The following is a 27947-nucleotide window of genomic DNA, read 5'->3' as shown; positions in this document are numbered from 1 at the left end:
AGATCCTTTATAACATATAGGAAGTTCTTGAATCACAGCAATAGCAATAAAAAGCCTGTTATCAAACTAAAGGACCTCTCCCTCCTAGACTGAGTTGTATGCACCAAGAATGTTCTGGTGACCAAGAAAATCCAAATCAGATGTGAACCGATATTAACCAGGGGCAGTAACATCCCCCCCACACTGAGACTGCTTTAGACTGTAAAACCTAATTTAAGTAAACTGTTTCCAAGTAACCTCTTCTCAGCCAACCCCCGGATCTCTCCTGGCGCTTGAATTCGTGCCGCTCCAGAAAGCGGCTGGTGAGAGATGCTCTGAAGAATCCAGACAAATGACAGCTTTCAACACTGGGAAAACAGCTAACCAGGCCAGGGACAGCCAACATCCAGAGTCATTCATACACTGCATCCATTGCATAACTACCTCTGTGATGTGCCCAGCTTGTAAGCTGTGCTCATGAACAGCTTGCTATGAAAACAGTGGTGTGCAGTAAATGGAGGGCTGTATTTTAAAAAAAATGCACCTGTGTCCCAGCTGAAGCAGCTCTGCACTGCCTGAACAGGTGCCTACGTGCCATCAATTCCTACCCCTCGGCCCTTAACGGCAGAGACAATCCTGCAAGCATCAACAAGAGCTCAGCAGCACATGGGTGGGCCCACGAGCATTGTTCTCTAACCATGTAATTGCATTCCCAACAATCGCACTGTACATACAGATTTAAAATGAGCAATTAATTACAAGCAATTTTAAAACACTTACTGAGTCTATTCTCTGTTGCCAGCAAATCCAGGCACTAAAGCAGAAGGGGATTTGCTATTTTGTAACTTTTAATTTCTTTGACTCAATAGAAGAATAAGGTTTACCATAATGAAGAAATGTAATTAAAGTATATAGAACACGAAAAGTAGATATACAGCAATGTAAAAGTTAATATAGCAAGTTCCCTATGTAACCTATCATATTGCTATTTTTAGAGGCAACTGCTGCACAACTAACAAAGCAAATCAGTTTAAAACTCCTCCTTTTGAAAGCTAGTGCTCCTAACTGCATTGTTTCCAGATGGGTTAAATCCAGGATACGATTCTGAAATAATATACCCTTAAAAGTTGTACCAACAGTCTTAAGTTAGTACTCTGTGTTGCCTTTTGTGCAAGGTGTAGGCTCAAACTGAGAAGGTATTAAGAAGTCTGTCACTACATGGACAGCACATTGCATGTAGATACTGCTGACATAGCTGTATCACAAGAATATTATTAGCTCAGGTATTTCAAAGGGCCCCACACTGCTGGGGCCCTGAGCTCGTGTTCGTACACTCCCATTGCCATCTAGTGGCTACAGAGCCAGACACAGGCCACCAAATTAGGGTGGTTAAATTAGGCTTGGGGGTCAGACAAGCCTGCAGTGCCCAGAAAGTGCAATTGCCCTAAATTTACAGGCCATGCTAACCACTAGATCTTGCACAGGAGAAAAGAGAAAAATGAATCTTTGCTTCTCTTTCTCCCTACACTCACTGCCTTTATAGAATTCCCTCAATGGAATAGAAACACGTTTATCTGCGTTACATATTTAAAGCAAATAAGTATTTCTCCTGTATTGTTACACATCAGATATTGATGGTATAGTTGTATTACATTTTATTCTATAACCACCTCCTAATTATTCAGTGCAATCTATATTGTCTGTTTTTTTCCCCTAACAAAGTTATGGGAAACCTTGCCTCTTACATTCCAAATAAACACCTTTGCGAACAATATTAAACTAAATTTCTTTTCCTAGGTGAGGCACCTCCCTGTAATCTTTGGGAGGCTGTTCACCTCCTATAGGCCCACCATAAATTATATTGATAAACCAATAAAGTAGCAGTATTTTTTATATACATCACATTAATATCAGCTCAGGTCATGGCCTAAATATATCTACTAGGTTCACATACTCCACAGGAAAACTTAAGTGATATGTTATGAAATTTAATTTGTTTTCTATTAAAGTAATTTAGAACTATTAAACATCTGAATTTTTAAATACAGAGTAAAAGAAAGATCAATTCATTCCACTTTCTTTTAGAAAAAAAAGTGGTGCTGTCTTATGAATACTTCTTTATGTGCCAAAATCGTCTTGGAGTGGCCTTGGGTATAAAACAGCAGCACTCTTGCTACTCTGTGTCAGATCAATGTACAGCAAAGAAACACTACCCACTTTAAATACAGCTCCAAAATGGTGGATAACATTTCTTATTTACTAGATTTCTGACACAACATGTGTAAATATTAGGAACAAGAACCGTATGCTAAGCTCTCCAAACTGCTTCAAAGAGGATGTTGATATACGTGAAATCTTTGGTTAGAGGAAATCTTGACTCTCACCGGTTGATAGCCTAATATAAAAAATGCAGAACAAGTTCAAAATCTATCATTTAAACCATTTCCTACTCGCTGATTTAAATCATGATCAGCTGATTTCTGCAGCAAACCTGGAACTGCTTTCCTTTCCCTTCTCCTGTACTTTCTGCCTCCACAGTCTTTAGGAGAGAAGCTACACTTAGGAGTAAGTCTAAGACTCCTGCAAATGCAGCCATACAGATGCCATTCGATCCAACAGGCTTTGCCCTGCTGTGTGGAAAAGCACGAGTTTCTTGTTTCTTGTAGTGTTTTCTGTGTTATTGCTAATGATTAAAGCAGTTCTGAAAGTAAACATCTGTAATTGTTCCAAATACAAGATGACATTTGTTGCATAAACTGGTTTTAATTATTTTGTGGTCATGAATCCTTTTCTTAAATCCAGGACAGTGGTTTCATAAGCAAGGAACTAATCCAATGGCCAAAAGCAAAACACACCCAAACATTTCCCTAACTTTCCTAGCTGAGTTGAGATAAACAACATCACATAAATTTTCAGAACGACAGATATTTTATCTTGTATACAAACCTTTTTCTTCATATTATTTTCAAAGCAAAATGAATACAGACTGAACTTTAAAACAGCTGCCCATTTCAGTGGTTTCAGCTAGAAAAATGATCATTTTAAGCTACTAAAAGAGTATGTTGAAAAACTTTAAATGGAAACATTTGAGCTGCACACACTAGAAAATGTTTCATTTAAATTCGAAAATTAGAGGACAGAGTTTGCAGATTTTGCCTCATTGTTTCAAAGTAAGGATTAACAGCAGGCTAATACCTACAGTTCAACAAACATACAGCATACAAACTACAAGACAAGGTTGTACAGCATAGAATATTAAACGCATTCACTAGAGCCCAGAAACATTACACTAAGTATTTTTTTTCCTTCAAAAGTACTTAGCATTTAGGACTTATGGAATATTCTTTATTCACAGATTTAAAAAGATGCAACAACTAAAATACTCAATTCAGAAAGAACACAGTAGGGACATATGCTTACCAAATAGAGCAGAAAGGTGTGAAGACCTGTTCCAAGTCCAACAGAGGACAGAATGCCTAATCCTACCCAGTAGGCACACCAGAAGAACTTTTTTTCCATATACCGCACATACTGAAAAAGAAAAAAAATCAAGAATGGTGATGTCTCTTAGGGGAGAAAGTTAAAGCTACAAACTAACGCAGATATTTATCTGGATTACAATAACTGAAACAAAATCCTAGATATTTCTGTTTGCATTTATTACAGTTACAGCACGGACACGTACAGAAAACAGCGCACTTTGAAAAGACAAGCCCACACGCCTTAGAATCAGCAAGATTCCAAGGAGACAGATGAAAAATAGTAGGGGGTTGAAATCCAGAATAGGCATACTGTGTGTGAGCAGTGAGCAGCAAGTCTTAGATAGTGTCTACTGGAGCCCAAGCAGCAAGCAGACAGCTCAGGGAATTGCCTGAACAGATTAAATAACGGAAGAGAATTAGCTGCACTCTTGGTTACTCTGTTGAATGTTTTATCTTGGACCAGTGAGTAGCCAGGTTTGTTACTTTCAAGAAAAGATTAAAATGTTGGTTGTGTGTGGCACACATAAATGGGGGGATATGGGAAAGTCACAACAAGTTCTGGACATAAAAAGTCCAGTTGGGTACACTGGAGGAACGGGAAGCAGTATCTCCCCCCTCACTGCTATGACAGCAATACTAAGAGGATGAGCCAGGCCATAAACTTGTCTGTACCACAGCCTGAAGAAGAGGTGCCATTTTGTACCATCCATGGCCCAACAGCACCAAGATGAAGTCTACCAGCCTTAACCAGGCTGAACCTGCCAGGGTGTAAAATAAGTCTTGAAAATGGCAAGTGAAAATCACAAATATACTTCACTATTCTGAGTATGTTTTCAGAAGAAAGTGGCTCATACTCAAGTACACATTGATGGCACACAGAGACAGAGGCACTAGCAGGACACGGACTGTAGGGAAGGAGCTCTGGAGGAAGGGGGATGCACAGATACCTGCTTGCACACGACTGCGACCCCCCAGAACAGAGAGCTCCAAGCACTGGTTGGACCCTGCAGGTCACACTCGCCTCGCCAGTCCCAGAGGCACAGGTTTGTTACCAGCAGGCTCAAGGAAACCTTGAGCAGCGCTACTCTGCCAAGCCTTGGCACAGCACAGGCCCAGCAGCCAGCTCAGGGGCCATGTGCCTCAACAGCAGTTTGTAAGAGCCATCTAGTGGCACATGTGGAGTGTGTCACACTGACCTTCCCACTGGCAAGGCCACCAACCAGGGCGGTTTTTAATGAAGCAGGTATTTGTCCATCAGGAACAGGTCACCGATTTACTACCAACTTGCTCTGTGTGTAAGTGCTTAGGTCTCAAGCATGGGATTGAGTGAGTAAGAATGCGATGAGCTGAAGCAACTCATTTCACTGCGTTTCAAGACCCGTACTGGGAAGCCAGGACTCCTGTTCCAGACCTGGATGTCCCTCAGGCAGCCAGTGACACACCATAGCAGTATGGATGTGAGCAAGTTCTCCGAAACTGGGAACCTGCCGATTTCAGAGTCAGAGCGGTAAGACGATTCAGTTGCACAAGGAAATGCTCTGCAGGGTTTAAAAGGCCTGTCTGTCCTCAGGGAACATCTGAAACTTAACGAGAAATGGGGAGGGGAAAGGTGTAGGCAACACCATCATCTTATGCTTAAGTAATGACTTACACTTCAAGTGATGCAAAGCATCAGTCTTCATGTACTCCAAAGCACAAAAAAGTTTTTAAAACAACCATTTTAAAACAATGGTGGTATAAGAACCAGATTTGAACCATGATACCATTTTATGTCTAGATACGTGCCTATCCTAGCATGGCATAGGAGTCATGAGATCCATCCATAGAGAAGAAACATTTCTCAGGAACCACGAAGTTCTATCATGACTCAGTTTAACGTTTTATCTCAAGAGCTCACATCACTGTTAAAAGCTTGTTAACAGCAGATGTGAAGCAGTGCTGCAGCATCAGAGCTGTGCTTATTCAGGAACGGATGAGGAGTGGAACACCTACAGATGCAACGGAACAGATCAAACAATACAGCTGATCGTTCCTCATCTCTAGAACACAACTCATCCACACACAACAGAGAGGAGTCATGACATGAGAAACGAATATCCTTAGTGAGCAGGAGTTCAAAAGAAACATTACAATTTCATGAAGACCTCATTCAGTTCCCAGTACATCTACTTTAGCACATGGACAGAAGTATTAGTCACTAAGGAAAGTACCTTGAAAACCTCTTACCTGTTGATGTGTTCCTTCGATGTAATACGTAGCTGTAAGCACTGCAAGCGTCAGTAAAAAAGACACCAGGATACTTCGCCGATGCCACAATCTTAAAAGACAAATGGCAATTAGGGTTTTTTGCAATTTAGCATGCATGTCAAAGTAACTTAGTTATCCCTGTAGACTGGGTCTGCACGGATGCAGTCAGCAGGGACAATGGCAGCTGAAAAGTTTGTTATTATAAAAGCATAAACCTCCCAAGAAAATATCTGGGGAGCCTTTACTCTTTATGGAAAAATCTCTACATCACTGTCAAGTGAGATCAAAGCTCAGCCATGACATTTTTTTTTTAAATAAAGAAAAACAAAGTAACTGTCTGAAAACAAACACAATCTGAAAACAATATTCAGCTTCTGCAGCCAAGACAGACTCAAACACAAGGCCATCAACAACATCCACGGTTAAGCAAAGGGCAAGGCAGGCGCTGGCTCTGGGCAAGGGATGAGCTGTGGGTGGAACACAGAAGTGCTAATTTCAAGCTGTGTGCTGGTGGGTAGAACCACAGCGACAGTAAAGGGAACAAATCTTTACACTGTTTTGGTTCCCCTGATCTATTGAAATTAATATCTGTTGTAACAGCTCAAAGTTTAATAAATACATTTTAGCTAATTACAAAGCATTAGGAAGCCACTACAGTAAGGGGAGAAAAGTGTTTTCCTACGTAATTTGATACCAAATTACTTTTGAGCCTCTTTAGTTTTACATACACATTCTGCTTGATGTGTATGTGGCCACACACAGTATATTAGCAAACACATTTATTATTTTCTGGGAAGCACTATTATACTGTCACCTAATGATATAAAAAAGCAAGTGCTAGCACCACTTAAAAATCTCTTGGCTTTTTCAGTTGCCAGTTTTACTTCTGTTTGCCTTTTGGCACTCTAAACCCTCTCAAGCCTAATGCATTAAGAAATAGCTACGCATTTCAGCATTAGTAGGGGATGTTAGGACTGCTGCTCACAAATTTTCTAACTGGAATAAAAGCCCATTTTATCCAGTATGTAAATAACACTTAGGGAAAGTGCTTTAATAAATCATTTCCTGCTGTGAAAGGGACCATGTACCTTACAAGCAAAGTCCTCTTTGCAGCATCATAAACATCGCTGCAAGTTCCATGTAATCGGGAACCCTGCCCTAGCTGAGCTATTTGAAGATCACTCAGCAATACTAACAGACACATTAATACATTAGCACTTAACACTGCAGTCGTAAGTACAATATCTCTTCCCTTAAGGATCCCTCAACACCGTCCCACTCCTTCAAATTGGAATATTCAACTCTTCAGAAAGGAAATTTGCAATTTTCTTCCATTGACACCTTACTGTATTTACACTTATGTAATTCAGACAGAAGGTCTGGGTACACAGCCAGAAGTGTGGTAAGTTCCAGTAGCCACCTTTAGTACAAAAATAAATACGTTTTCTGAAAGAAGAATCTTAAAGTTGTGAATCATCAGGGAAAGTGAGATGTCAGAATGACCTACTGAATCAGAGCATGGGTTTCCCCAGAATGCTTAGTAGAAGTTAAAGAAATGATCTTTACTTTATGGTCCATTCCTTCAAGCTTATTAGTGTTTCCAGGAAAAAATACTGCAAGGTAACAAGCGGTTTTCTCCACAGTACAATATTCAATCTCTCTTCTCTGTCCCTTCGCTTCCGTTCACTCAACAAAGAGGAATCTGCAAATGAAAAGCAACAGAAATGTAAAAGCACAGGCTGACAGCTCAGATTCTATCCTACCCAGAAATATACTGACTTTTTTTTTTGCTTTGTTAGGAAGTTAATGTGAGCTCCCAGACATCTTTTCTGCTCATCACAAAGCATTTACTCCAAGGGCATCAGACAGCAGGTGACCTCCAGCAAAGGAAATAAGGTGGCTTTTTTTTGTCTATGTAGCTGACACCCATTCAATAATCTAATTGGCCCAAGGTGCAAAAAGTCAGGCATATCTATTAGCATTTAAGCAAGGTGCTGCACTACTAGTTACAAATCAGCTAATATATTAGGTCGAATGCCACTCTATCACCCACTACCAGAAACCACTTTTCACTTTGAACTTCTGCATTTGGTTCTCTTCCAAAGCTATTCTCAGACTTCTCCAATCGAACTAGATTGAATTACGTGTGCTCTTCGCACACTTCAGTCGCCATGTAACTGGATAACAGCATCTACCCTCCCAGTCAGGATCCTCAGGCTGTGGTAAGCCTTGCCGTGCTGTTCAGCCTCTCCAAAGTAAGCGCAGGAGACGGGAAGTGCTCCCATGAAAAGGACCCGCTTTGCTGGACTGACACTACACATTGGGTTGCTTTGAGCTGCAGTGATTTGGTTATGATGCAGAGTGCAAATCTACTCTAACACCAGTCACTGTACACTACCATACAGGTACAGAAGAAAGGTTCTTCTAACAAATGTGTTATTTTGCACTTACAATACAGTCCAGGTTAATAGAAACACTAGCTATTTTTTTTCTGAGAATGGCTTGGTTAAAAGTTCATCAAGCTAATGAGCGGTAATCATTTTTAAGCTTTCAAAGAAAATGAATTCTGAAATAAGAGAAAAAATAACATCACAAAACAACAGAAAAAAAAACAAACAAAAATAATTCTTGTATCCAAACAGACACCAAAGTTGTTTAAACATCACTTACTACGCAGTCAAAACAAACGTATTCTCTTTTGTATACATTTAAAGCACCACAATAATATTCATAAATTTTAAATTTGTGAAAAGCTGTCGCATTTAAAATATTAATCTCACCTGAATCCTCCAGATATTGTAACTCAAGATGTATTATTTCAGTCTTTATTCCAGTAATTGAAACATGCTGCCTTATCAGATGCTAATACTTACACAGAAATTGCATATCTCATTAGTCACATAGCCCATTTAATTTTATATTCTTTAGCTGTAAGCATTAGTTGCTGTAGACCAACTAACAGAAATCCTACAATGGCAAGTACTGGCTAAGATCCACATGCCCTCAGAGTTACAAAATGATTTAAGCCTTTTACTTAAAGGCTTTGATTTGTTCCATACATACACACATACAGTTCCTCTTTAAATCTTGCCTCATTCATTGCATCAGGAATTTCTATTCTCTATTTTTTCACTTAATATGTCTAATAAAAATGCTTCAACCTTGTTTTTTATGACTTTGTTTTTAGTAAAGGTCATAAAAGACAATGGTGCAAGACTGCATACAACTTGAGAAATCACTTGGTTACAAAACTTAATTAAATATGGAACTGGCACATTCAAAGTTGACAGGAAACAAACTAAAATGATTATAATTTCTACGCTATACTACACAGCACAGATAATTCAGTGACACAAGGCTCTTCATGAAACGTTCTCAGGTTATTTTTCATGAGTCCTAAACATTAACCCAAGCCTACTTCAGACATACCAATAGGAAAAACAGAGGCAAAGCAGTTAACTGTTTTGTTAGTAATTTGTCATTGAAATGGATAAATTATAGTGCAGCTAAATGTCAACAGAAAAGCTAGAAACTGGGAGACTAGTAATTGGATTTCTCCCAGAGTAAAACAGATTTTTATTACCAAGTACTAACTTTTCAGTGCCAAAGGGTGGGGCTGTACAGCCTTACTTCTACAGCCACATATTTGCCAACAGAGTTCAGTATTTTAGCTCAGTCCTGTTGCAGCCCCTGTTGGTACCCAAGTCAGCTTTACAGGGCTCCCATGCATATCAACTACAGAATAAGAACTCTGGAGGGAGAAAAGAGTGTAAGAGAAAACTGAATGGAAATACACAGCATAAAACTATTCTATGGCTTTGCAATACATAAATCCTCCAGACTTCAGATTTAGAGATGACTGGTTTCCAAGACTGATTCAAACATTGAGGCCCTTTGCATTATCTGGGCATAAATTCTCTTTGAGCATTGTGCTGGCCATTTTACACCCCAAGCTGACCAGCTGGGAACACTAAGTCATTTTCCACCTACCTGTAAAGTTTCCATTGTGCTGTTCTTTGATCATTCCTACACGTCTCTGGTCACAATCTGTTCCATTCTCTGCCATTTCATAGATCAGTCACGTATGGGAATCTAATAGTAGAACAAAACCAAAAAGCATCACGTCTTCATTTCTGGTTATGAAGACCCCATTTACTCCGTAGTCAAAAGGATACAGGCAAACATCCAGCAGATCTCCAAATCCAGAACACAGCCTGCATTACACCATTAAAAAGGAGAAAGTGATTCAATTCCCACAATGACAAAGATTAAAACATTTCCACCTGCGTACATCTAAATTTTTCACTTAAATAACAAAACTCCCTCACTTCTAACAACTGAACAAAAGCTTGTTAAACAACCCCTTCTACTAATCACCCCACTGTTTGGGCCCCAGAAGCAGCAAAGCTTCATACAAACCTCTGTTCAACCCTGAGAGAGAGGCCCTTAAGATTTGATTCCTGTATTAGAAAGCATCTGTTCTGGCACTAAGCTTCCAGGTAGTCAGGATGCAAGTAGACCTCACAAACCCCATAGCCTAAAGAAACAGCCCTTAGCATGGTAACTGAGATACAGAACTGCATCTTATGTTTTGCACAGTCTAATGTCTCCAAAGCAGAAAAGGAAAACTCTTCAACGGCCAAGAGCTCTCTGATGGAAAGCTTTTGTAAAAGTGTACATTCTGTCTGCTAGGTTAGCCTCTCTCTAGTGAGATCAGCCTTAAAAAGTGCAAGAGAGCAGCTGCAGTTTTCCTTATCCAGGAGAGCAAATAGTGCAATTCGAAGGCAGCATAAATGAGAATGTTGCAAGAGCTTTTTTTTTGTCCCCCTTAAAAAAACCCCAACAAACTGAAAGGCTGACAATTCTTATGCAACCAAACACAAAGAAAGCAGCTAGTCAGAGTCCTTGCTTTAAAAATCTTCTCTTGAATCTTAAAACAGTTTCTGGAATTTTATTTTGGAAAAAAAAAAGTTCCACAAAGCTAAAGCATCTTATTTGCATTACATTTCTCCCTGTAAGCAAACATGATTTACAGTTTTTGATATGCTGCTTTTGTTGGAAAGAAAAGTAGTGCAATATTAAAATGACAGGTTATATAAAAATGTCTAGTGGAGGAAATTAAAGTTTTACAGAAAAAATACTTCCCCTTTGATTTATGTTAGGCTTAAGAGCCAAGCAGCAACCCAGGTTCGGTAAATAAGAGTGAGATCGCCCCTTTGATTCAGACTGCAATAATTTTGTCATTTTTTTTAATAAAATGCTAAAAGATTTCAGCTATTATATTTGTTTCATATTTCCAGGATTTCACAAGTCAGCTTTAGACAGATGTTCTTCTAAACAGGTACAAGCCCCGTGCATTACTTGTAATACAGATAAAATTGCTAGCTAGAATGTGATTATTAAAGGGGTTTTACTTAAAACCCAATAGTCAAAAGCATCAAGGTCTCGGGAAGGAGTCCTTCCTCCAACACCTCCTTCCTGAAATGAAATGTGCAGAAACAGAAATCTGCGTAGTTAAACAAGCTAGCAGAAACTCATCTCCTGCATGTTGCAGTTTTTATTCATTGAAACTTGGGCCCCAGAATACCCAAACCACCAAGAAAATTAATAAAACAGCCTTGCAGAAGTTTGCTTCTGAAAAATGCTGAAGGGCTCCACAGTCAGCCAAGGACAACAGAGGACTGGCCTGCTGCAGTAAGAGCTCTACAGCATCATTCTGCAGCCACTTGCAGTCAAAGGGTTGCTCTGAACTGCTGGTCAAACACCAGAGAAATGTGAACCTCCTTCTCTCCTCAGATCAGTTTTATAGCAGCCTGACACCCTGGAAGTCAGGGCAGTTACACTAGTACTTAATTGAGGATAACTGGCCAGTTGCTACGGTGATACAAGGATCAAATGTTTAGCCATCTCCTAATTCCATTAGGACAGTAAGTCCCTGCAGGTGGTGGAGTGTTTTGTTTCTACTGACTGCACTTGCCCATGGTACTCATTTTTTATGTATATAAATATGTATTTATCTACATATACAATACAAGCTTATATATACACACATACATATGTATATCACACACACAGGTTACACACACACGTACACACAGAAAGCTCAAATTGCAGAGGGGAATAATTAAATTGGCCATCCACAGTTAGAAAGCCTGATGTTCACATAAAGCTGCTTAGGAGGCAAAAGCCATCAGAGCTGTTCTGCACACAGCCACACTAAAAAAAAGAACCACCAACATTCTGGTTTAGGGAACTTCAGTGACATTCTGTTGGCTTAAATATAACAAACGTTAAAAACAAACAAACAAACAAAAACTTAAGTGGAAGCCACATGTTCCTCATTTTGAAATTCGTCTTTTTCCCTTGTGCAAATCTAGCCTTCAAAATTGAAGTCTCAGTTGGTTTGGTCTCTGCTCTCAGCTTAATTACATTTCAAGAAAGTTAATTTACTGTGATACAAACTGCTGTCCATGTTTGATGCTAAAATGTAGGCTGTTCACAACACTCCCTCTGCATGAGCTGAATTCCACTGCAAACCATTGAACATCTTACTGGCACATAAATATCACCAGTCTCTAGGGGTCTCAGGTGCGTTGTTACACACATACCACAGCTTTCACAAGCTCAACTAACAGAGCCAGTTTTACCCTGCCTGCTTGGAAAGACACTAATCTGGGCTTAGCTTTGCATAACGCTACCTCAAGTACACAAGTCAACATTTACAGCAAAGCACATAAATAATCCCCTTGCACACTTCTGTAGGGCAAATACTTGTTAAGAACATCTTAAAGTTCAAACGTTCTGCAGAAAAGCTCGTATTTAAGAACACAGTTGACTCGGAGATTTGATACCTATTACATGGCAAGTCCAAACAGGCTGCAATTCAGAAACAAAACCCTTACTGGCTTCAGTAAAAAACTCCCTGGTTTACCAAAGTCTAATTATACTCAAAGCATCTTAGCATAAGGAACTGGAGGATGTGCACGCAGAAAGCTCAGCTCTCTGATCTGTTGCTCTGTTTGACATCTATTAGAATCACTATTCCCACACTAATGTCTCCCCATGGAAATTAATTGGGGTGGGAGCCTGACCCAAAATGGAGTTATCCTTCATTAACTGCTAATTAAATGCCACCTGCTAAATGAACTTCACTTATGAATGCTGAAAAAGACAGAGTCCATACCTAAAAATAAATTTGCCTAACACATTGAGTAGTTACCAGCAAACACAAAAATAAACTATTTAAAAGAGAGAGAAAAACAACTTTGAACAGTTTTTGTATCAGAGTCACTTAGCTCATTTGTTAGAGCTGTGCTCACACAAGAACTTCTTTGTACGGCTGAACAAATAGCCCACAATACACTATTCAGCTGTAGTGCAATCCATAACATTAAGTATAAAAAGACAATTATTGCTAGTCACAAATGTAAATTGGTCAACAAAAAGGGCTTATGTTAACTGTGACTGGCACTTCACAGCATAAGTGAGACAAAGCAAAACAAGCTATTCGAGCATGAGCACATAACAAAATCAAGCACTGCAATCTCTGCACTCCGTAATCAGAGAAAAGGACAAAACTCTCTTCTTTCTGAAGCACCCAAGTGTTGGGTGCGCTTACGGAGAAGGAAACCGTTTAAGACAAGGCAGTTGGGCGCTTGCACTCTCACTTGGAGGAGCAGAATGGGGACTCACATTCTGCACTAAGGATTTTTTGAGGACTCCTTTCCAACGTGCTGGAACAACAAGGAGGCTGCTAAACTATTTTAATGATCTCACTGCTTTCCCAGAATCATTTGAACGACTAATTCTTACCACTTCTCACTTAAAGAGACCCTGGAACCCTGACTCTCACCTCCATCAAAGTTTCTTGTCACTCAACTGCTAGAACTAGATTTATAGCTTAGACCATTTTGCTGACGCTTGCTTCCAGCCACCTTAGCAACACACCATTTTCGGTCTTTTGTCATTTCTTGCATTTTAAGCCAAATGCTCCAATCCTGCCGGTATCCTGCTGCTTCTTTCTCCTCACCTTTTCTGACAACCATTCCTTCTTCTTTATCTACATAACTGTTCTTCAATTACAATAAAGAGAAGAAAAGATCAGGTGGGTAAGTAATTGCACTAAACTAGACAGTGTTACACGTCTGTAATACGGTTTTGTTTCAGTCATCAAATGCTCTACATAGGCAACAATTTACACAGGGAGTAAGTTAACAGTTTGTTGGCAAAGAAAGAGTTTGGATAGCACCTTCCCTCAGAAGTCAAAGACTGCCTGGCACATGAACACATTTAGGTAAAGGATGAGATCAGTCTCGAAGTGAAATGTTACATACCCTTTCAGCTCCGTGCAACTATGTCACTCTTCACTACTTCTTCTGTATTTGAAGCCAGTGGAACACACAACTACGTCCTCAGTTCTGTAGACATTCAAGACCAAAGCAACCGCTCTTCCAAACCTTCTGTCCCTACAGAGTAAGATAATACCGTTCATCATGTGATACAAAACTGACACAGTCCCTGACTTGAAGGTTAATAACTTTCCTAAAGATGACACAAAATAGAAAAAGGAACTGCTTGATTTTTTCCAGTCCTTTAACACTCATGGGAAGCATTCAATTAAAATAAATTAGGACACATCTGAAAGATGTTAAAAATCTCCATAGATTTAGCTATAATGGGTTACTTTGATATGAGTGCATTTATTCCCATACTAAAAATGTTTTTCTAACTAGAATAGTTTAATCCCTCAAAGGAAAAGTAATTCACTTAAAGACCACAGGTTTCCATTTTGTGGGTTATGCCTCTGTACACCAGACCTATTTTCCAATTCCTAGCCAAATACCTTTTCAAAAAAGTCAGCTTATGATTTAGAGTTAAAATTTCAATTTTTTCCAAAAGACTTTGGGACATCTTTTAGGAAAGAATGATTTAATGTTGCTGTAACATGAGTTTCAGGGATGCCACACATTTTATTTTGAGGTTACTAGAAGTTCTGTCCCTGCCGTTAACACCACATCTACTAAACTGTTCTCTCTGGTGGATTTTCTCAGGTGAAACATGACTATTGATGGTTGTCTGCGTAGATCCAGCAGTAGAATCAGGTGCTATAATAACACAGTAGAGTCATTACACAATATACAGGTGAAAAGGCACGGAAGATGGTAAGAAAGACAAAATTCACATTGTTGAGGTCTTTGCAGTGATCTCTTGCTGAAACTTAAAAAAAAAAAAAAAGATTTAAATAAAAGAAAGGAAATTGAAATAACTGGGAGTGTGAACATTATCAGAGCAGCATCTCATGCTACAATGCAGATCACAGCTCAGTTCTGCGCTCCTTGCGCTGGCAGGAGGCAGCAAGCCCGGGCTGCAGATCACAGCTCACAGAATGCGCCTGCTCCTCTGCTGAGCGGGACAACGCTCCACCAGCTGCTGAGAAAACCGCTTCAAGGTTACCAGAGAGAGCGAAATACCCTGCTGATAGGGTGACTTGAGATCACAGGAGACCTCCCGAGTGCTGCTGCTGTGCTAACTTCAGCTTCCCAGCTCAACTATACGACAGCATTACGATACAATGTACTCCATGGTCTCTCTCAAACAGGGATTCAGTGACAACTACGACTGCAGCACCGATCAGTCCCACAATAACGTACCTCCTGGGGAGGACACATCACGATGCCCAGGCAGCCCTCTCAGCAAAACAGATGACTCGGAAAGACTGATACAAGCAGAGAGAAAAGCTCTGGAGAGAGGGGCCACACAATATTGGAAAAAAAGGCCATCACTTAATATTCAGGTGACTAAACAGACCCAGTATCTTTCACATCCTCAGTTCCAGAGGGCTGTAGAGAAATCCACGCACATACTGTCTGCCCAGATGTTTGTCTCACAGCCCTCAGACCGCGTTCTGCCTTCAGAAGGTGGCAGTCAAGCTATCTGCTGTCAGCCTCCCTATGCTTCCAAAAGGCACAGAGGGAAGAAGGGTCTCAGGAACTGTCACCAGATGATAACACATCTTGCACAAAAAAGGCCTGCTAAAATTTGACTAGGAAAGAACAAAGAGTTAGAAAAATAAGAGTATAAATGCAGCCTTAAGAATCGCCACCTCTGACTCCTCCAGCAGCTAGTGGAGGGTGCAGATTTGGTAGGAACTTCGCCTTTATCCTATCCTGTAAGTGCTGGGAGACAGTTTCCTCACAAGAAGATGCTTGAACCTCCTCAGCCATTATATCCAGGGTACTTTTTCTCTAAGAAGAGGCACAGCAGAAGTGAAAGGGAATGAACAGAAGTACCTAACAAACTCCACAGAAAACAGTAGCTGAAACATGGTCTCGAGACGACGACTTCTGCTTTTCATGGACATTAACAGTCTCCAACTGGAACCAATTCAGGTTACACTACGGCTGCCTTGGCCATTCAATGAGAATACACTGCCCACCCAACGGTGAATCACAGAAGCTAATTCCAAGCCTTGTAAGAGAGAAGAATATTCTTTTAACAAGTTTGAAATACACTGAACAACTGCCTGCCTCACAAGTAACATCATACTGTGTCCTCGGCCCCCCTGGTCAGTGCAGCACCAAAACCAGTCATGGGGCGTCACCTTGCTATGGTTCCAACCTGCTACAGGAATACAAAAACCTTAGTGTTGCAAAAGCTTCAAGGCCGTGCCCTTCGTTCTCATGGAGTGGCAAAGTCCATCCAACTCACACTTCTCCACAAGTAACAAGTTAAAGTTCTAACCTGCAGATAATAATATGTTTCCCATCACCATTATACCAGAAAAAAACTGGCCTACTCCTACTATACATCAGGAGCAATGGTTTTGTGTTTTAAAACCAAAGCTTGTTAAGAAATGAGAACTCAAACTATGCACTAATTACACAGAACATTCTAAGGAGAGGTGTTCACAAGATGTAGTCAGAAAGAGTTATGACATTCAAAAGATATTCAAAGACAACCACAGGAAAAAAAGCTTTAAGGTGGAAATAGTGTAGATGTTCTAGCTAAGAGGCCTGTCCCAGTATACTCACCTTCCTCATGGCTACTACCCACTTAGAAGCTACTAAGTCTCCTCCTATCCCTTCCCACAGAAATTACAAGTACCATTGATTTCAGCTGGTAAGTAGGACAAGAAGCTCAGCTTAAATTAATTAGTGCTCACCTCCCACTGCACAATTGTAAACATGTTTTTTCAAACTCTCATCAGAAAACATGGGAGGAAGCCATCGTTACAACTGTCACTTATGACCAATAAGGAACAAAGAAAAGTCCATCCCCTGCTGCAGAAATAATGGACTGAAAGAAAGAGGACTGACATAATGAAGCCCATTTCAATAGGTAAATTAACGCATTAAGAGCTTATGGATCCTAACATAAGGTAAGATGGCATAAAGCATGAGTACCCCCAATAGACCTACCTGGCACAAGTGGGGGTGAAACAACCTTAGAAGAGCAGAAGTCCTAACAGTGAAACAGTACCAAAAGCCACAGCTCAAACAAAATTCATATGCTCCAAAGCATAAAAGAGTAGTATCACACTCTCTCCACCTCAGAGTGCTCAACCCATATCATTAACATTAACTAAACCAGGATACCCACTTGTTGGTAAGCACACAGCAGAGAAAACAAGGACAGGAGAGAACCCTAAAGAGATGTCATATGTGCAGGTCAAAGGGGACAACCTCGATTCACAGAACTTTATAGAAAACCAGCCACTATCAGACAGACTTATTACCTCTTCCCTCAGGTCACCTGAATGACTTGCCAAACATCGACGAGGCAGAACTGGAACAAAACAGGAATCTTACTGCTTTATCACCTTCTGTAATCACTAGATGAACTAAAAACCAGACAAACACATCTAGGTGCTTAACTTCAGTCAACAGAAATGAGACATGAAGAGTCTTCATGGGTTTGGGCCTAACCACCCAAGCCACCAACAGTCCCTCGGAACAGGGACAGTGGGCATGGTGCAGAGGATGCAGTCAGCAGCCCAGCTAGGAAAGCACAACACGTTCCTACTGAAGAAGTGGACAAAGACCATCGGTATCCGACTCCTTGCAGCTGGAAGGATGAATTTCTCACTGTGTCATCAGGCACCATCCCCTGGGCCAAAGCAGGGAGATTCTATCGCACAGCTCCCGCGTTTTGCCCAGGGTGACGTGCAGCGTCCCGGGCAGAGCCGGTCTCTAGCGGGACGGGGGATGAGTTAGCAGCAGCCCAGCTACCGCCCTGAACGACGGCGACGCGCCTCCTCCCGCACCCCGGGGACGGCTCCTTCCCCTCCCGCCCTCCCTCACCCTACAACGCTCCCTCAGCGCTCGCCTCCCGGTTACCTCACAGGCAGCTCTCCCGCCCCGCCACCCCTCCCGGCCCCGGCCTCGCACAACACGGCGTGGGCCGTCGCTGGGTCACGGTGCCCCGGGACGACGCCGCCGGCCGCCCTCCCGCCGCCCCAGGGCCGGAGCTCCCGCCTCACCAACCGCCATCAGCGCAGCCCGGCCCGCCCGCGCGCTGTTACCACTGAGACGGGGCGGGGGATGGCGGCCGTGAGGGGAGCGGCCGCGAGGCCGGTGCTGAGGGGGCGGGATGGGGGAAGCCAGGCAGGTGCCGCTGAGGGGACAGCGGCGCGGATGCCCGCCCGCCGGGGAAGCCCCTGGGGCAGCCGAGCCGAGCCCCCGACCGGCCCCAGCCCGGCCCGCAGCGCCGCACTCACCCCGCTCCGCGCCGGCTGCTGCCGCTGGGCCCGGGCCAACCCGGAAGTGGGGGCGGGGCCACAGCGCGCCCCTCCCCACCCGCTGTCAGGCGTCACTTCCCGCGCGCCGCACTCCCTGCCCCTCCTTCCGCCCTCGTCCCGCCCCTCGCTGACACGCGCTGGCGGCGTCACTTCCGGGCAACGGCGGGGCGGCAGCGGCGGGGCGGGCGCGCGGCAGGTAAGCGGGGCCGGGAGGGGGATCCACGGGGGACCCATGGGCCTCCCCGCCCCGGCGATACCCTGCGACCCAGCACGGTTCGCCTCGTCCTCTGTTTTTGCCTCTTTCTTCCACCAGGTCGGGGCTTACCCGATGCCGGCCTGCCCGGCGCAGTCGCGTCCCCCGGGGGTTGCCGGTGCGCGGGGCCCGGCGGGGCCGTGGCTGCCTGAGCTGCCGCAGCCCCCGGCGGAGCGGGAGGCGGCTCAGCTCCGCCCCTCGCTCCCCCGCGGGCCGTAGTCCTCAAGGGAATTGTGGGTATTGACTTAAAACCCCGCCATTTTACCGTTTCTCTCCCTATTTGTAGGTGTCGCTTTCACATAATTTGCCATTTTTTTCTTAATTCTGCCTCCGGAGTTGAAGCCTGTCACGGGTAGGTTGTGCACCGTCACCAGTGACGTGTTTGCGATGAGAAAGCTGTCGCTGCGAGAGCAGGAGACACGCACCAAGAGAGGCGTCTGCACACCCCTTCCCCTTGCATGAAGATGGAATAGATCTTTTTTAACAAGGGTTGTCTCCAACTAACCAGGTGCTCTCAGAAGCTGTAAAACACTCGAGTAAATTCTATTTTCCCTCTCTTTCTGTAGCCGATCTCCAAAATCCACCATGGATTCCCTCTCTCAACCCGGGTTCCTCAGTGTCATCGCTGGAGTTGCGTGCGGCGTGTGCCTGGGCTGGGGCCTTCGCGGGAGGCTGCTCCGGCAGCCCAGAGCCGGCATGGCTGCGCCTGCCAACAGCCTGGGGAGCGAAGCTGACATCATGGGAGAGTCCGGGGAGTTCAAGATGGTGCTGATTGTCCGCAATGATTTGAAGATGGGAAAGGGTAAAGTAGCGGCGCAGTGTTCGCACGCTGCTGTTTCTGCCTATAAGCAAGCTCAGAGAAGAAATCCTGAACTCCTGAAACAGTGGGAGTACTGTGGGCAGCCCAAGGTGGTCCTCAGAGCTCCTGATGAAGAGACTCTGATCCAGCTCCTGGCTGCTGCTAAACACCTCGGACTGACCGTGAGCTTAATACAAGACGCGGGTCGTACTCAGATAGCTCCGGGCTCCCAGACAGTCCTTGGTATTGGACCAGGACCAGCTGATGTAATAGATAAAGTTTCTGGTCACCTGAAACTCTTCTAAACCAGGGACCAAAGGAATCTGGACGCACTGGTATATATCAGTACTGCGGGGATAAAACCCATTTCCGTATGTTCTCTCAGTATAAATAAAGTAACCAGTTTTTGTAAAAGATGTAAATTTGCAAAGTTTAATATTAATGCTGTTCATGAGTCTGTCTAACGCAGGAGAGAAAACGCATGGCTCAGTGGAGTTGAGGAAAGTAGAGTTGGCAGAATTTTACTACCCCTAAGAAAGAATTTAAGACTTGTGCAATTAACTGAGGATTTTGCACTTTGTCAGGCTTCCTGGCTGAAGAGAAGCACTAATAAAGTTTAAGTCAGTTTGTCCTTGTGTTAAAAATGACAGGTTCCCCCTCTCTGCCCTAGAGGAGGGTTTTTTGAAGAGATCCATTGTTTAATTTACAAAAGATGAGCTGCTGAAGCAGTTAAAAATTGCCCCATACAGCTGGGAGTAGCTGTAGCAACTTCCTGCACAGTTTCTAATTGAGTAACTGATGCAACAGCTTGTAACTGTTAACAGCTGACACTGTGAGAGCAACTGCCCTGCACTTCTCATTGGTGAGGTTCTCTGAATCCATTTTATAACAAAGCTGTTCTGCAAAAACTATGCTGTTGAATGCATTTCTTTTACAGCCTCTCAGCCATGTCTTCCAGTTGAGTACCTATGGAATACGTTGTAAGAGGGAAGAGAAGGGTTTGTCTCCCATCAGTCAAATTTACAGACTCGGAGTAGGTGGAATGCAAGTGCAAGCAAGTGTAATAAACACAGAGAAAGGAGAAGTTTTTATAGTGCACCTCTTATTTAGGCATAATACTTTTACGAAGACCAACACTACTCACTGCAGACTTTTACTCCAACACACTCCTGAACAGACCTACAGCCCATGGCAGGTTAAGCCCCCCCAGATGCTGACACCCACCATTACACATGGAAGTGCTGCAGTGCTGGGCTGACAGGATCACACAAGGTAACACTGGAGTTCACAGGAGCGAGCAGGAAGGGGATTCAACCTCAGAACTGCAGCCTGCCACCCACAGCAGCTCCTGGTTAAGAGAGAGAAGCTTCTACAGCTATCCAAAGAGGGCCAGTGCTGTGACACTTGTTACACTCAAATATGACAGTATTCATAGAGAAACATTTAAGTCGATTTTATTTGAAGCTAAATATATTTAAGGCAACTTACATACCTAGAACATGATCTCAATTTAACTGACACACCCTACTACAATCCTAACGTATCATCTGGTCAAATAATGCTGTAGTTGACCACAATGCTGTAGTTGACCACAATGCAGCCAACTATTGAAAAGTGCTATTTTCTTCTCTCTGGCATAATCTTTCTATAGAAAAAGCATTACATATTTTCTTGTATTGCCCCCTCAGTGCAAGACACCACTAATGGTCTCTGTTGCTGCTCTCCTAATGGCCCCTCATACCCTTGGATGTACGCACTTGCATGCCCCATACTACTAGCACTGTAATACTTGGTTCGAGTTCGAAGGTCCTTTTTGAAAACAGTAAAGTGAAGCTACCACTATGCAGCATGTCCACAGTCCAGTAATTTATTTTTAAATTGAGTAATTTCAAATTGCACAAACAAAACTGAACAGCAATATGCTTGAATTCTCTCTTCTGTACACTCAAAACAGTGATCTAAAACACCACAATATCCAACATACACAAACCTCAGGGCAGGGTTAGTAAATACACAGATTGGAATCATGGTGCTCTGTTCCTGAATGGAATGTCCCACAAAAGCACAGGATACAGCACAACATAAGGTCATCTGTTACATATGGAGTGAGCAAAAAGACACTAGCATTTTCTATATGTGTAACTGGAAAAACCTGCATAGGTTAAGGAAAAAAACCAAACTTTTACTCATTTTAAAGTCAGGCAAGGTTGTCTGTACGCATTTTAAATTATTTTAGAGCTATGCAATCCAACCAGGGTAGGATATGCTGATTAGTGTTGTCTCTTGTCAGCGGTCTTGCAAGGTCAAATACAAGGATCTTCGCTTTAGCTTTCTCCGAATATACAGTGAGACTTAAATGCGTTTAGAATAGACAGTACATACTGTAAGCTGCTCACATACAATGAACTTAAGATTCAATATTAGAGTTTAACACTATAGAGTGCAAATCAGAATCTTCACAATAGACTTAATGGTAATAAGCAGTCTTGCAAAAGCCCACTTGAACAAAGTCGTTTAAACTATTCCCCTTTTAAAGTAAAGTCTAAATGACATGGAATGTGAAAAAGATTTAACAGAAGTGATTCAAATAGTTTGCGCTAGAAAAAACAGTCCTTCATGAAATAAAGGTTACAAGAACACGGAGGCAGAACTCTTGCTTTTCCCTGTTATGAGTTAAAGCGGGGAGGGACGGTGGAGTTTCAGTAAGAAAATACGCTAGCTCCAAACTGACTTGTGCTGCACCTTACATGCTGTACCCAAAGCCAGGCTGCGGCTGCCCGTACGGAGGCGCGGTGTAGCCGTAGCCAAAAGGTGCTTGTGGAGGAACTGCGACACTGGGTCCTGCTGTCAACATTAGCTGTGGCTGACCTGGAAGACAGAACAGTTTCATCTTTATTCCTCAGCACAGAGAGTTCAGTCAGCAGAATTCCTGCAACTTCCCTACAGACATTTGTATGTTGAACAGTAAGTCCCTATTGAGCTGGTTAGAGTCCTCAGCAGCCAGAATGGGTATTTCCCCACAAAACCTCAGGCTGACAGAGTAAAAATACTACACTAAGTAGTACGTAGACACTGACAGACTCGAGATCTGAATAGCATTTCCTGCTCCAGTTGTGTTAGTAACTCAGCTTCCTTTAAGGCTGAGTCCTATGCTACAGTGAGCCCAATGCAAAGGCTTGACCCCTGCAGCCCTGAAGTACAGAAACACCTTCTACAACAAACATTCTCATAAGCCACATTCACTACAGTGTATTAGTTCATTCTGGAGAATTACATCTTTGATAAGTGTCTCACTTTCAGCTACTTATGATAACAATTTAATAAGACAGCCCAATAGTTTGCAGTTATAATAGCATGTTAGGCCAGGACACGGTTTCCAGACTAGTTCAACCTTATAGTAGTAATTCAAACATATTAGGAATATTAAGTGTGCATTAAGACAACTGTTACAAGGTTTTTTGCTTTGGAAACGGTGTAGATCAGGTTACTTGTCACATTAGTACTCAGAGATAGGTCTTAAAACATCACACCCAGCACTTTATGACTAATATTCCACAATTATTGCACTGCTCCAGGTGTGGTGACTAGAGATGTCAGCTATACCCTGAAGGCCCCTTTATCACTGGATGGAATTCACATTTGTAACTCTGGAATAACCTGGACACAAAAGAATTACCCAAGAAATAAAGCATGTTGAGCAAGATCCAAATAATGCACTTGCTGGACGTCTGGAATAGTACAGCTCCTGCACTCCTTTTCTTTAGAAAGCGTTTTCTTAATGACTAGGACAATCTTAAATCCTGCAGTCCACATCCAATCTTAGCAGCAGCAGCATTACACTGGTACTTTATCTAATATTTTGGAACACATTGCTTTAAGATTTGATTTCACATGAAGAACGTTCCCATTTCCAAGGACTTCCTTGGGAAAACCCATGACTAGAGATGTGTTGTTTTAAAAGCAAAATATGTTACTGACAACACAGGAACTAAAGCATTACCATAAACGATAGGTTGTGTTTCCGTAGCTTGCTCCTCTTCCTTTCTCAAAGACTCTGATGCATCCAGTTTATCCACCTGGAATTAAGACCAACAATTAAAAAAACTCCTCTAAAAGAGGCACTTATTCATGGCAGAGAAGTGGAAAAGCCTTAGTGGTATGTTAACACCCATCAAGAAAAGGAGACCATTTACAAGTTAAGATCAATTCAAGTAGCAATGTTGGTACTGGTGCAGTCAAGAGTGTCCGTTTCCTGAAAAAAACCCCTAATTGAGGGATTTGTGGAACGTCTTTGAAAGCTCACTCCAGGCTGAAGCTTTGTATGAAAAGTCCCACACTGGACTGGAGCTACTTTGACATCAGTAAGCTCATCAGTCGCTGTTGCTCCAACTGCTTCACACCAACAGCCTTAGGACACAAACTCAGCTTTTAGCACAATGTCAGCTGGAGACCTTTGGTGTTGGAGCAATTGCTATGGTAATGCCCAGACCTGGAGAAGTTTCCCTGAATATACCATTGAGGCAAAGGAATCTGAAGTTGGTATTTGCATACAGCAGACTGCAATAGCATCCGACATGTCACTTGAGCCTCAAGATTTCACTTTCCAAACCCATTCACTCATGCAATTTAAGTTCAAATGCAGAGAATGCATGTGTATAAGACTTGCTTTTTTCCACTCTAGAACTGTGTGGCAGTCAGCCTAAACCCACAAATACTCAACTTGTTCAAGCTTAATACACAGCAACAAGACAAGACTAGCCAGCTTCACTCTGCTGCACAGCAAGTGCAATTGTGCTGTTAGCCAATCCCTACAGAAAGGCAAGAGAAGAAACTTATTCTGTAGTGAAATATTGCTTGTTACTAAAACAGATCCAAGGAAACTCAGCATTACTACAGTCTGAGGCAGGCCCTGAAACTAAAACCACAAAAAGTAGGTATTGCTATTTTACCTGGGAGGTAAGACTTAGAATAAAGTCAGAGACAATCATGCCAATTACTTTTTAAGACAGTAAGACAGCTCACAAACCAGATTAATCATTCGTGTCCTCAATAAAGGAGTTTGAAGACAGGTTTCCTGTACCAACACAGGGTCGGTATTACTTATTCCGCTACACCAACATCCATGAGTTGAACAGTTTTCAGCTTAACTGTGCTACATCAGCAAATACTCGCAGGCAGCTCTAACAGCTTTCTTTCATTTAGTTGTGAGTTACAACACGTGTTCCATAAACCTGTTAATGTGTAACCTCAATTAGAGGCATAGATCCAGGAAGTGGCGTAAGTCCTGAGCTTTACGAGTTCATTCATTGACTGGGCTTTCACGGCAAGCCTTTCTGTTGCCTCACACCAGTGTCTGGCTCGCTGCTGTCAAAGTGCACAGGAGTGTATGCCAATGCTTCAAGACTCGTTTCCAAACACCGTGCTGAGAACTGCACTGTTTTTAACTCAAATAGCAACACACTGAACACAGAAGCACAAGTTTAGAGATGAAAATCCAAGGAGAACGTGCAGAGTTTGCTACTAAGCAGAGGCATTTGGCTTACGCACACTTGGAAAGCCTCCAGCCCAGGACATTTAATGCATTTTTGAACCAGTTCTGATGCCTCCCCTCACAGCTACACAAATATTTACAATAACAAGCACAAGTTTGAAACCAGCCTGCAGGATGGTTGTTACACCACTTGCTTGAGCATCACCAGGTTCAGTACCCTACACACTTGTAGCGAGATTGTTTTAAAGGCTTTTCCACAGGGACTGCAAGAAGCTGCAGAGGAAAAGTAACATGCATTCAATGTTATTGTGTTATGTGTGCATGAAAAAGAGGCAAAAGTACTGAAGCAAGAGTGAGGTCTGAAGATGACTGCCATACAGGCTCCCCCAAAAAACCACACGCAGCCCACAGCAATGCCTTGTAGCTTAAGGAGTAGTGGGATGTAATTGCAATGACTGCTACACATGCGTAGTTTATGCAAACACTGCAGTTCAATTACCTTTTTTCACACACACGCTTTCTTACTGCCTCACTTACTAGCTGCTGAAGGACCTTACACTACACATTTTAGTCAGGTTAGCCTTGAGTTCCAGTGGTGTAATTACAGACATCTCACCACCAAGGAGCAGTTTGCATTTAGTCCATCTTCAAGCCATTTGTCCGTTTGCCCTTTGCTCAACCACATTAATGGAAAACTCACACTAGGGCTGACCTCTGGTCTAAGGAGAATCGGAGTGGTATTTGTACAGAAGCAGATGGACAGAAGCCTTAGAGATTGCCCTTTGGAAGGGCAAAACTGCATAGCAAAAGGCAAGCCTCAGAGTTCCCTCAGAAAAGCAATAAGCATTACCTTTTTTCTTTTTTTTTTTTTTTAAATGAGGTAGCAAGAGAAGTTTAATGAAGCTGAAGAGCTTAGAAGGCAGTCTTTTTTGCACAACTACATGAAATTTACTACAGGGAAGAGAACCACAGACTTTGTCTAATAGCTGAAGTTTTACGTTGCTGTGTGAACTGGAGCACCACGTGGACTAGAATAGCACCATAAGAACTGGACACCTGAATGAGGAAGAGTCTCTTCTGAAGCAGCTAGTATCTACTCTGCCTACTGTCAGCACACGTTAGTAATGCTCAAGAGATCAGCAACTGGATCACAGTCCTTAAACTAGCAAATGCCATATTGATTTATGGTTCAGAGACAGTGGTCCAAGACTTAATTATTTCTTATTGTAGAAGGTTCTTCCAGTCAGATTGGCCGTCAAATACTAGCACTTGTGTATCTTTTCAATATCAGGTTGACTGCGATCCAACTGATCACCTGTATGCCCTTCCTGAGGATCTATTAGCTTATTAGTAGCAAATGAATCTACTTTTGTCCTACAGCACTAGCTACTTGTAGAGTTAAAACAATTTGCATATGCTTTAGTGATATTTTGTTTGGGGGAAAAGCAGTAGCAGCAGTGTAGTAAACGTAGGAAAGAAAAAAAACTCATGCAGAATCCTTAGACTTAGTCCTCCAGACTTAAAGATGGAAAACAAGAATCAACTTTCACCTTTTCCTTTATTGCATCAACCTGCAAAGGAATTCAGAAGGTGCAGCTTAGAAAAATCAAATTCCATATTTAGCATATAAAAGGTAGAAACAAAAGCGTCAGGGAAGAAATAATTAAGGTACAGGTGAGTAAAAACAAAGATACACCAGAAGTATCTGCTTTAGAAAGGCAGCTCTGCATGTTGCTAGATCTTACTGCATGGATTTCATTAGCTACACTACACTTGTATCCTAATTCTTTAGCAGATCACGAGATTTTAACCTTTAAGAATCCTACTCAAAGACTACTACTCTCAAAACAGGCTTAGTATTAGTTTGGCACATCAGGTATATCTGACAAGCAATGCTATTGCTTAGGTAGCTCCCCACCTCCCCCAAAATACAGCATTTAAGGATAGCAGATTGCTGTAGGACTACAGAGTAGTCCTGCCTTTAGCAGTAACAGCCAGGCAAATCTGCTAGACAAACAGGCACTCTAGTCTTCATTGACTCAAGCTTGAGTTAAGCTTTTACTTCTCAGAGTCTTAATGATTAAGGAATTTACACCATTTCACTGGAAGATACTCCAAAAGCTTCAGCTGGGCAAATCTTGCTAGTGACAGTTAGTATTTAACTCAAATCTGGTTCAAGTCTGTCAGAGTATTACCAAGTACTTTCCCCATCCTAAGTCACTTCAAACAAAAGCTGAGTCATAATTAGTGCCATTAAGTATCAGAGCCACATTTTAGAGTTAAATGCACAGCAGACCAAGTTAATTCAAGATCTAGTTATAAAGCTTTTTTAGTATACAGTCTAGAATTTAGTTAGAGCTTGATCCCAGCTGAGATCCCTGACATGGCATATGAAAAGCCTGAATCCTGGAACTACTTTAAGACACTGCCCATGGTCAGACAAATACTACTGATGCAGGTTCTGTAATTGGTAGATAGGGTGGAGTCTGCAAGCGTTTCAGTCTCTTAGAGGGCGAAGTCTCTCCCCAGATGGACTGAAAAATAAGTGTGGACATGGACAGACAGACATTTGACAAAGCCCACATCAATGTTAGTAGCAAGCAGACAGTCCCAAGGCATACATCACAGTGACTAACAAGCTTTCAGTGTTGGAGAAGCACCTGCTCTTACCTTGGTCAAGTATTCCTTCATGACCTGAATAAAGTATGGCATGGCAAAGTCCATGATGTTGTGCCTCCATGCTGTTTCCAAGACAACATCTGGCCTTAAGAGATCATAGCAGGTGAACAGACAAGCACCAAAGCATTCTCTCTTGTTCTCCTGCAAGAACCACTGCAACAACTCTTCTGCCAACTCAGTATCTTTGGATTCTGAAGCATACTGCATTGCATCCTACAACAGGAGAGAGTTTGTTTAGCCTCAGGTGCCATAGTACCATCACTGACACAGATGTGAAATTT

The 27947-nt window shown here is 42.4% G+C and overlaps 3 protein-coding genes across 8 annotated transcripts in view; 1 reads left to right on the top strand and 2 right to left on the bottom strand.

Moving 5' to 3' along the window:
* VMP1 (vacuole membrane protein 1) overlaps window positions 1–18499 on the bottom strand; it is a 67112-nt gene extending 48613 nt beyond the window's left edge. Inside the window, exons 1-6 of one of the 3 annotated variants that reach the window (XM_068415384.1) lie at window positions 18424–18499; window positions 14042–14173; window positions 9699–9800; window positions 7275–7410; window positions 5688–5778; window positions 3400–3510 (exon numbers count right to left, since the gene is read on the bottom strand). In XM_068415384.1, the coding sequence (XP_068271485.1) occupies window positions 3400–3510; window positions 5688–5778; window positions 7275–7410; window positions 9699–9774 (414 nt within the window). In that variant the 5' untranslated portion in view covers window positions 9775–9800; window positions 14042–14173; window positions 18424–18499. Of the gene's footprint in view, window positions 1–3399; window positions 3511–4657; window positions 4714–4845; window positions 4883–5687; window positions 5779–7274; window positions 7411–9698; window positions 9801–14041; window positions 14174–18423 lie in introns of those variants that run through there. The other 2 variants (XM_068415385.1, XM_068415386.1) reach the window with 2 other exon arrangements.
* An 80-nt stretch (window positions 18500–18579) lies between these two features.
* PTRH2 (peptidyl-tRNA hydrolase 2) lies at window positions 18580–19912 on the top strand. Of its 3 annotated transcripts, XM_068415816.1 has the most exons (3): window positions 18580–18640; window positions 18984–19049; window positions 19264–19912. In XM_068415816.1, the coding sequence occupies exon 3, from the start codon at window positions 19283–19285 to the stop codon at window positions 19799–19801; it is 519 nt and encodes a 172-aa protein (XP_068271917.1). In that variant the 5' UTR covers window positions 18580–18640; window positions 18984–19049; window positions 19264–19282; the 3' UTR covers window positions 19802–19912. The 3 variants fall into 3 exon arrangements, with proteins under 3 accessions (XP_068271917.1, XP_068271916.1, XP_068271915.1); XM_068415815.1 differs by lacking the exon at window positions 18984–19049 and having other exon boundaries at window positions 18593–18640; XM_068415814.1 differs by having other exon boundaries at window positions 18611–18640; window positions 18758–19912.
* A 1437-nt stretch (window positions 19913–21349) lies between these two features.
* CLTC (clathrin heavy chain) overlaps window positions 21350–27947 on the bottom strand; it is a 33849-nt gene continuing 27251 nt past the window's right edge. The window contains exons 30-33 of one of the 2 annotated variants that reach the window (XM_068415370.1): window positions 27658–27879; window positions 26538–26558; window positions 23497–23572; window positions 21350–22364 (exon numbers count right to left, since the gene is read on the bottom strand). In XM_068415370.1, coding sequence (XP_068271471.1) covers window positions 22240–22364; window positions 23497–23572; window positions 26538–26558; window positions 27658–27879 — 444 coding nt within the window. In that variant the 3' untranslated portion in view covers window positions 21350–22239. The remainder of the gene's footprint in view (window positions 22365–23496; window positions 23573–26537; window positions 26559–27657; window positions 27880–27947) is intronic. The other variant, XM_068415371.1, reaches the window with a different exon arrangement.

This window comes from Nyctibius grandis, chromosome 18 (assembly GCF_013368605.1).
Source record: "Nyctibius grandis isolate bNycGra1 chromosome 18, bNycGra1.pri, whole genome shotgun sequence".
NCBI classification, from domain to species: Eukaryota; Metazoa; Chordata; class Aves; order Nyctibiiformes; family Nyctibiidae; genus Nyctibius; species Nyctibius grandis.
The sequence above is the reverse complement of the archived record's forward strand: the minus strand, read 5'-3'. Positions and strand labels throughout refer to the sequence as shown.